Source organism: Myotis davidii, unplaced genomic scaffold (genome assembly GCF_000327345.1).
Source record: "Myotis davidii unplaced genomic scaffold, ASM32734v1 scaffold223, whole genome shotgun sequence".
Classification (NCBI taxonomy): domain Eukaryota; kingdom Metazoa; phylum Chordata; class Mammalia; order Chiroptera; family Vespertilionidae; genus Myotis; species Myotis davidii.
The window spans coordinates 891026-901237 of record NW_006294609.1 but is presented as its reverse complement, the minus strand read 5'-3'; the positions used below and the strand labels follow the sequence as shown (position 1 = coordinate 901237).

At 52.7% G+C, this 10212-nt stretch overlaps 1 protein-coding gene across 1 annotated transcript in view; it reads left to right on the top strand.

Moving 5' to 3' along the window:
* Window positions 1–1656, top strand: part of SCARF2 (scavenger receptor class F member 2) — a 4108-nt gene extending 2452 nt beyond the window's left edge. The window contains exon 4 of the mRNA XM_006768957.2: window positions 1476–1656. Coding sequence (XP_006769020.1) covers window positions 1476–1656 — 181 coding nt within the window. The remainder of the gene's footprint in view (window positions 1–1475) is intronic.
* The last annotated feature ends 8556 nt before the right edge of the window (window positions 1657–10212 follow it).

Genomic DNA, 10212 nt, shown 5'->3' with positions numbered 1-10212 from the left:
CTCGCGGGGGAGCCGAAGTCATGGGTCCGGAGGGATCCTGGGTCTCACTGGCTCAGGCCCCAGCGGCGGCTCCCATTGGTCAAGGCCTGACCGGAGCTTAGCTGACGGCTCCCTTTGCATTGGCCGAGTTATGTAGGGCTCAGGCCAGCCGGTCTCCAGAAGGCCAGGACGCGGGAGGGTTCTGCCCGGAGACCACCTCTTACTGGCCTGGTGTGCACTTGGCTGGGCCTGCCTTCTCATTGCCTGAGGCCAGAAGCACTTCTGCCGCGTCTGCCTCTCATGGCCAGGGCCTGGCGCCTCTGGCTGGAGCCTCCTTGCCTTCCCGCAGCCCCAGGCCCTTTCCCCTGGCGGGGCATCAGGGTCTCTGGTTGACCGGAGCCTGGGGAGGAGGGCTGGCCTCTGCTCCCCAGGAGGCTCAGCACCCAGGGCTCAATCCTCCCCAGCCTCCCCTTTCCTGCTCCCGCTGCCCCAGCCTTCCCAGCCCTGGCCCCTCAGCCGTCAGCTGGTTTTGATGGCCTCCCACCACGCCACACACTGGTGGGAACCCCAGGGGCACTCCAGGAGCCCGAGGAGACATATTTATAGGCCCCCAGCAGGGCTGCTCCCGCCTCATCCGGGTGCCCCAGGATGGGCTCCTCCCGGCAGGGGCTTGGCCAAAGCTTTCTTAATAAAGTGCCTTTTCCCCTCTTGCTCTGACTGCTTCCTGTCTGCGGAGCCGAGGACAAGGATGTCGCCAAGTTGGCACTCACATCCCCCCCGCCCCCAGGACCCCTAACCTGAGCCTGGGAGTCCAGGGATGGGTCTCCCGGGACCAGGTTGGAAGCCAGTTGTGTCCATCTGCCCATCATTCATTTGTCAAGTTAATTTCCCACCCACCTTGGCCCTCCCTATCCTCCCAGGATGACCAGTGGGCCAGAACAAATCAGGTGGAGCCCCTTGACGATAAGGCGTGAGGGTGTGGGGCTGCGTCTGACCTGTGCTTTCCCCTCTGGCCACTGTTGTTACACTTGGGGGCTCCGAGCTGTTTGGTGTGGCTAGGTCAGGTCAGAGGCTGGGGCCAGGGGGCAGTGGGCCACGGGCACAGCCTCCAGCCTGGCCTCATCTGGCACAAACAAGACAGCCCGGCACTGCACAGAGTCCCACTGTCCGCCTCAATGGGCTCCTTGTCCTCAACCGGAAACTCTCACCACCTACCCCGCCGGTCCGGGTGTGTTGGGGGTAGAGGGAGGAAATTGGGCCTGGCCCAGAGCCCTGGCTGGCCTCAAAGGCAGTCCTCCCCTCTGCCCCCCTTCTCCCCCACACACACACTCTGGCCTGACCTTCTATCTTGCTATTTGTCTCCTAGTGTCTTCACAGATCTGGCCTCCCAAGGGCCCTTGCACAGCTACAGAGCCTTATTTCTCTATGGCACCCACTGTCCTCCATCTATCTGGACCTCTATCTTCCTGCCTCTGCCTATTGGGCCTCTTTCCCAGCAATTTGGATCAGGAGATTCTGCCAGGATTCTCCAACTACCTCCCACCCCCGCCCTGTGGACCACAGCACCACAGGAGTCTGACCAATGCTGGCACCTCAGAGATCTCACCTGGCAGCTCTCTGGCTGGATATCACATTGAGGTCAGCTTCAGTAACCCATACAGGGACCCAGCCACCTGAGTGGAGATAGCCTCATGCCATGGGGGGGGACATCTGGCAGGGCTGGCATCAACACAGTCAGTCTCTGCATCTGGCCTGATGAGGCAGCATGCGGGCTCCATATCTCCAGGACACACTGCTTCTCTCAGGCCAGCTGGGTATCCTCCCAGCTCTGGCCCTGCGGCTGGCTGGCCTCTGATCCATTTGGGCACCGGGCCATGCTGGCTGCTGGGGTTGAGAACACAGGTTCAAAGTCTGCCCGGAGGAGCAGATGACCAGCTGAACCCGAGGGCAGGGCAGTGACTGAGGGGGTGGGGATGGACAGTGCAGTGGCTCAAGCCACACTCTTGCTGTAACCCCCTCGCCCCTAGTTAGCTCCATCTCTCCCTCTCCCCCCAGCCTGGACCAGTAGTGGTCACATCAACCAGGCCTTTCCTGGGGTCTCTCCTCCCCCTGCCCTGGGAGACTTCCAGGTGTTCCAGACCCCAACCTGCAGGAACCCCTCTGTGTGGGTGCCTCCCAGAAGAGGAGGGGCGCTTCCTGAACTTTCGGCTTCCAACCCTTGCCGCTTGCCTCCCTGCTGGTCAGATGCTGTGGCCTGTAGGCCAGGCAGGACCTAGGCCGAGAAGCTCCCCCCACACAGGATGACCCAGGTGGCCATCTGGGGAAGGAGCTGCTGGGACCCTTCAAAACCCCCCTGTCCGACGTACACTCCCTCCCCACCCCCTCGGGCCTGCAGCCGTGCCAGCTCCCAGGGCAGGCGCCACAAAAGGAACCGCGGCTGCTGGAACCTCCGTTGCCATGGGGACCAGGACCACAGGGCCCACATCTGGTAGCGATTGAGGAGGAAAAATTATGAGTCGTGGAAAACGCAAATATTTTTTGTAGCACAGAGCACAAAGGAGCGGGAGGAATGTGGGACTGGAGAAGGCCTGGGCCCAGCCGGTTCCAAACAGGAACGCAGACACACACAGAGTTACACACACACACAATGCCAGGCTCAGAAATGCTGAGACACCCACAACACAAACACCACCAGACCCACAAAAACATTGAGACTGACTCACGCACTGCAACATATACCCACACATACAACGAGACTCAAAGAAATACTCCCTCGCCAACACAAACACACAACACACCACACACAGAAACACATCATGCAACTCTGCACACACACACCAAATGAATCAAGCACTGGGACAGACATGCACTGCAACAAGCATACATGTACGACCTGCCCACAGCAACACAAGGAGGCATCATCACCCCGCAAGACACACACACAGTCCAGATGATGCGCAGAACAGAAGAAAAGACTCCCTCCACAATGCACACTATGTTTTGCAGATACAGGAACACCAGGAGAGATACTTGCTGCAGTGCACACATACACCATGAGCCACAGGGAAACCACAACACAGGCACAGCCCTGCAACCCACACACACACACACCATGGGCCACAGGGAAACCACAACCCAGGCACAGCCCTGCAACCCACCCACACACACACCATGCGCCACAGGGAAACCACAACCCAGGCACAGCCCTGCAACCCACCCACACACACACCATGCGCCACAGGGAAACCACAACACAGGCACAGCCCTGCAACCCAGACACACACACACACACACACACACAGCTCAGACTTACAGAAGCACGAGAGGCACTCACTTTGCAATCACATACACCCTCCACCAGAGACACCCGGATGGACATGCTGAGTCACCTACACACATGCCATAAGACAAACAGAATCTCCGTGCAACACACATACACACCACCAGATCCATAGAACCATGAAACACATACCTTATAAACACACACATTACCTGACACAGAGATACATAGAGACAGCCACACCAAGAAACACACACAGCCCACAACGAACAGAAACACAGGAACAGATAGCCAGCCTGAAATAGCCACACAGCCCACCAGACCCAACTAAAGGCTGAGACGGGCCCTCACTCTGAAACACACACGCACGGCTGATGGAAACAGAGATGAGTTCTGCACATGCACAGCATGCCTCCAGACACACACAGTGGAAACACACAGTCCACCAAGCACTCAGAAACTGACCATACTGAGATTCTCCTGAGCCCCACGCGTATATTGGGACGCAGGAAAAGCAGCGATGGCTGGGAGATGCCCCCATTCTTCTGTGCTCTGAGAAATGGCTGGGCCTAAAGGACCACTTTCCCCTCACTCTTCCTTGTGACTCCTTGTTCACCTGCCAGAGAAACCCAAGCCCCTCCTTTCCTTGCAGATGTTCCTCATTAATGAACATTCTTCCTGTTGCCGTAGCCTGAATAAAATCCTCTCCCCGAGTGTCTGTTGCGTTCCCCCCACAGTTCTGGGGCCCGGACTTGGTATGGGTTGAACCTTGCCTCTGGGTCCCCGTTCATTCCCTCCAGGTAGTAGGCCTGTTGGAGGCCTCATGTGCTACTCCCGCATGTGTCTGGGTCCCCTGTTTCTCCCCTCCCCGGGCAGTCCCACTCTGGTCCTGTGGTCTGGGCTCTTGTTTGTCGTTACAGTTAGAAGTGGATTTTCATTCTTTTTTGAGGACTTGCTGATTTCTGGTACCAGATTGTTTCAATTTCATGATCTGACCGCGTGGTCTTTCCTCTGTTAGTCTTATCTGTTTGTGTGTTTGTCTGTTTTGAGCTTGAATGAATGAAGAGTTTATACCCACTGGGAAGATGAGTTGGAGATGTGGCCAGTGTATGAAAAGAGTTGTGCTGCCACAAAAGTTTCCTTGAGCTCTAGCAGAGAGGCTGTAAGATGAACGAGTGAGTGAGTGGGTGCCTTTGACATGTCCAACAATTGGTACACTTTGGTGACACTCACCCAGATGCTTGGCAATGCCTCCTTTGAGGACAGTAGTATATGGGTGGGATTAGGAGAGCAGAGGTCTGGGAAACAGAGAGCCAGCCTTGAAAGACAGGTGAGGTTGGGACCCACAAGGAGGAAGGGGAGAATAAGTGGGAGAGGAAAAGGAAGTCTAGATGGAGAGGACATCTGATGGGGTACAGTAGGGCGTGGATCAGGGATGATTGCACCTGGGATCATCATCAGGGACAGTCCATCTTGTAGTGAGGTCCCGTTGCAGGGCTGAGGTCACTTGGTTTAGTCAAGTGCCTGGCCAGTGTGGTCCAGTGGTTGAATGTCGACCCATGCACCAACAGGTCACTGATTCAATTCCCAGTCAGGGCACATGCCCAGGTTGTAGACTTGATCCCCAGTGTGGGGGGGGGGGCTACTTGCTATTTGTATTGGGCTTGGAGTTGCCCAGGAGATGCCCAGCTGTGAAGCAAGGAAGGCTGGTGCTAGTGCCGGTTGTGAGCCTTTTATTAATAGCATGCTGTCACCAGCTGCAGCTTGTTTGAGAGATTTTAGCAAAGTCTGAAGTCTGAGCAAGGACAGATCATTCATATGGAAAAGCTGCTGCAAATAGCTTGGGTGGGGCTGCAAATTGGATGGGGCAGGATTCAGGGAATCCCAAGGGCAGAGCAAACAGTGTGCTCCAAGCTGGTTGAGACTCAAATATGGCTGCCAGTCAGCCCTGCGACAGGGGAGGTCCCAGCACAGGAACAATGACCCCTGCAACACCCCTGTCTGGGAGAAAGTCGCCCCACCCGTGTTCCTGAGCCTAGCCATGAAGAGCCAAGCATAGCCCCAAAAAGCGGAGCTAACCCCAAAGAACCAAGCTAACCTCAAAGAGCCGAGCCAAGCCCCAAAGGGCCGAGCCTAGCCCTGAGAGCTGAAGCTAGTCCCCAAGGGATGACCCTAGTTCTTAAGAGCCGTGCCAAGCCCCAAAGAACTCAGCCTAGTCCCCCAAAGCTGAGCTTAGCTCCAAAGAGCCAAATCTAACCCCGAACAGCTGAGCCCAGTCCAGAAGGTCAGAGCCTAGCCCCTAAGTGCCTAGCGTAGCTCCAAGGAGTGCAGTCGGGGCCTGAAGAGGTAAAGCTAGTCCCCAGCGGTGACCCTAGCCCCGAAGAGCCCTACTAGCCTGGAAGAGTTGAGCCCAGACCCAAAGGGCAGAGCTAAGACCCTCAGAGGCGAACCTAGTCCCTAAGGGCCGAGCCCAGTCCTGAAGGGTGGACCCTAGGTCCCCAGAGCTGGTGCTCGGTTAAGGGATGTTTTACTTCATTTGATTACTTATAGGAGTAGAGAGGTACGCTCGGCTCTTCTGGGCTTGGCTCAGCTCTGAAGAGCCCAGAAAATCTAGTTCCTCCCGCGTGTGTCTGGGTCCCCCAGATGCCGGACAATCCCGTTTCTCCCCATATGCATTTCTGGGTCCCCGAGAGCCATCCAGTGCTGGAGCTTGGAAGAAGCAGGACGGTGTAAGTTTGTGCTCGGGCCCTTTAAGAGGAACACTGGGATTCCAACAGCCTCCATGTGACTCAGCCACATCCCTGCTGGTTTTTACAGCCTGAAGTTACAGGGACTTCTCTTCCCAGCTCTGGAACCCTGGGCTGGAGGGCTGGTGTGGGCCTGGGACCCCTTGCTCCTCACAGGCAGCATCCGCAGGGACAGGGATGATCTCCCTCCTGATTTAAAAAAATGCCACCGCCCTAGCCGGTTTGGCTCAGTGGATGGAGCATCAGCCTGCGGACTGAAGGGTCCCAGGTTTGATTCTGGCCAGGGGCACATGCCTGGGTTGCGGGCTTGATCCCCAGTGGGGGGCGTGCACGAGGCAGCTGATCGATGATTATCTCCCATTGATGTTTCTGTCTCTCTATCCCTCTCTCTTCCTCTCTGAAATCAATAAAAATATTTTTAGAGAAAACAACAAAAAACACCACACGCGGGGGCTAGTCCAGACCACTCTGCACCTCTGCCCCTCCTACCAGTCTCGATGTGCCTTCTTCTCTACTTCTCTAGTTGTAGGACTTCCATTCGGCCAGCTTTCCGGCGGTTCTGAATGATGGTTCTGTATTTTAGTTGTAATTTTGATGTGGTTGTGGGAGGCATTTACCTTTGCCACCATCTTGGTTCTCCGATAGCTTATTTCTTTGTAGCAAAAAGAAACAATTCCTATCCCATTGTCTTGATATACCAGTTTACTATCCATTCACCTACTGAAGGACATCTTGGTTGCCTCCAGTGGGTTTTTTTTTTAATTTATTTTTATTGATTTCAGAGAGGAAGGGAGGGGGAGAGAGAGATAAAAACATCAATGATGAGAGAGGATCATTGATTGGCTGCCTCCTGCACGCCCCCTACTGGGGGGTCAAGCCCGCAACCTTCGCATGTGCCCTTGACTGTAATTGAACCTGGGAGCCTTCGGTCCGCAGGTGATGCTCTAGCCATTGCGCCAAACCAGCCAGGGCTCCAGTGGTTTTTATTAATGGTCTGACATGCATTTTGAGAGGAGAGGTGCAAGCATAGGTCAAGAGACCTTACAGTGGACATTCCTGATACATGTGCTGCCTTCTGTGGGCTGGCCTCCCGGAGTCTATTTAGAACAGCCAATAGGACTGCCTCCCAACACTGTAGAACCGGTTGCCCACCAGGTGGAAATGGAACAATGGTGCCATCTAGCGGTTGGATGTGGCAACACAGTGAAGAGCCCAAAGAAGCCAGGGTGACAGGACCCTGTGATGCAGCTCTCCTGCTGTCAGATGGGGCCCCCCTAGTGGGATGCAGTGTCTAAGGCCCGGGATGCAGTGTTATTCCCCAAAGGAGGCTACCCAGGTGAGAAAAACCAGAAGGCTGAGGGGTACATCTGTCTGATGTGGGTGCTGTATCATCTGAGACACCGGGTGGACCCTGATCAATATGGTGTAGTGTGGACCAGTTGCTATGTAAGCATCTCACCGAGGCACAGAGCCCTGTACCTCACCATAGCCCATCGCCTCTCCATGCTCTGTGCAAAAGTGACCGCTGAATCTCCCCAGGAATGTGCCACCTGTGGGCAGTCAAGTAATGAGTGTTGTGCCCCTTCTGGTCCCAGCATCACAACTGCATGTGGTCGGCCACAGGAAGGGAGGAAACTCAGCCACAGGCTACAACATCAGTGAGCCCAGAGGCCCACACTGAAGCTGGGAGCAGGGGTCACCTTTAGCAGAATCGCTGAACCTTGGTTCGTTTTGCGGTGATTCCCATCATCAGGCCCTTTAGGAAGGCCCCAAGGTAAACACTTAGGTCAAAGTTGTGTTGTGTGTGTGTGTGTGTGTTTTTATATAATTTATTTCTTTAGAGCAGTTTTAGATTCACAGCAAAGTTGAGCAACAAGTAGAGGTTCCTATAGCCTCCCCACTATCTCTACCTACAGAGTGAGACATTTGTTACAACTGATGAATCTACAGTGACACATCATTATCACTAATGTACAGAGTTAACATTAGGGCTCCCTTTTTAAAAAAAATATATATGTTTTTATTGGTTTCAGGGAGGAAGGGAGAGGGAGAGAGAAATAAAAAACATCAATGATGAGAGAGAATCATTGATTGGCTGCCTCCCGCACGCCCCCTACTGGGGATCGAGCCCATAACCCGGGCATGCGCCCTTGACCAGAATTGAACCCAGGACCCTTGAGTCCACAGGCCGACGCTCTATCCACTGAGCCAAACTGGCCAGCGCAGGGGTCACTTTTGGTGGTGTCCATTATATGGGTTTGGACAAATGGCTATCCACTGAGCCAAACTGGCCAGGGCAGGGGTCACTTTTGGTGGTGTCCATGATATGGGTTTGGACAAATGTATAATGACAAGCCCACCATTACAGTATCATACTATGTTGACCCTATCTTTTAACTGCCCTAAAAACCCTCTGCTCTTTACCTACTCATCCCTTCCTCACCGCTCACCCCTGGCAACCACTGATGTTTTTACTTTCTTCGTAGCTTTGCTTCATGCGTTTAAGTTTCCTCCATGTCTGTCTCTGGCTTGATAGCCCATTTCCTTTTAGTGCTACATACGATTGCAGGTCTGGGTAGCGGTGGTCACAGCTCTACCGCAATTCGTGTTTCTGGCAAGAGAGCAGCGATGTCTTTCTACCATAGATTCTTTTCACTGCGATACCCCTTCACCAGACAGCACCTGGTGAAGGTTGGGGGTGTTGCGGGTTTATTTAAAAATTGGTCTGAAGGTGACAGGACCGCTCACCTGGAAGTGTTGCTGAGGGAAATGATAGCACTATGCTGCTGAACTTCCCGGGGGAAGCGCCTCTCATTTCACTACACAAGTTTCAGCTGTGACTCTCCACGTCCCACGTCCGTGGCCATTTGGAAATCACTAAAAAGCCAAAAGAAGAACACAACGATCTTTGTATTCTCTCCACCAAAAGTAGTTGTTTTTTTTTCCTTTTTGAAAGGAAGGTCTCTTGGTTATAACACCTGGGGCACATCATTTTATTATTTTTTATTATTTTAAATATATTTTTGTTGATTTCAGAGAGAGGGAGAGGGATAGAAACATCAATGATGAGAATCACCCATCAGCGGCCTCCTGCACGCCCCCCACTGGGGATCAAGCCTGCAACAGGGGCATGTGCCCCTGACCAGAATCAAACCTGGGACCCTTCCGTGTGCAGGCCAATGTTCTATCCACTGAGCCAAACTGGCTAGGGCCCAAAAGTTTTTTTTAAAAAAAGATTTTATGATCTCTTAATGGAAGGCAGCTGTAACAAAGCAGTCGCTAGCCTAGTTCTAGAGCGAGCTTCCTTTTGTGGAAAAATGAAGGAAGGTGTTTCAGTTTTTAAATACCTGGGTTTGCTATCTGTTGAAAAGTATGTGTCTGGTCCCAGCATCAAGATTTACAATAATCAGGGTACTCAGTCTTTTCTGAAAATAAATGTGTAGTCTTGTATAAAAATAATAATAAAAATAAATAAATACTACTGCATTGTCTGGATGTACCACAGTTTATCCATTCACCTACTGACAGGCTTCTGGGCAGCTTCCAAGTTTTTGCAATTATGAATAAAGCTGCTATAAATATCCACGTGCAGGTTTTTTTATGGACATGAGTTTTCAACTCCTTTGGGTAAATACTAAGGAACAGGATTGTTGGGTTGTAGAGTAAGAAAGAATGTTTAGTTTTGTAAGAAACTGTCAAATTGTCTTCCAAAGTGGCTGCACAATTTTGCAAACAGCAATAAATGAGAATTCTTTTTTTCTTTTAATCCTCACCCAAGGATATGTTTATGGATTTCAGAGAGAGCAAGGGGGGAAGGGGGAGGGAATGAGAGGGAGGGGGAGAGAGAAAAAGAGAGAGAGAGAGAGATTGTTTCCTTCCCACCTTATCACTTAGCAAATTGCAAATTTCAGGAGTTTTAGGAGCTCTTTGCCAGAAAGAGAGCAAAGACCAAATATATACTTCTTATTAAAAATCACAGTGTCGCAATCAGGGGTGAATTGAAATAAGGTCAGATTTTGTTTTGTGTGTGCGCGCGCGCATGTGTGTGTGTTTGTGTGTGTGTGTGTTTGCTGCAAAAAGCTGTATTGTTTCCATTCGGTCCAATGCATGGGAGTGGGCTTCAGGGCGGTTAAAAGAACGGCTAGGGGTTTTCAGGGTGAGGCTCAGGCAAAAGCCAGACACCAGGGGAAGCAGAGAGGCCCCTCA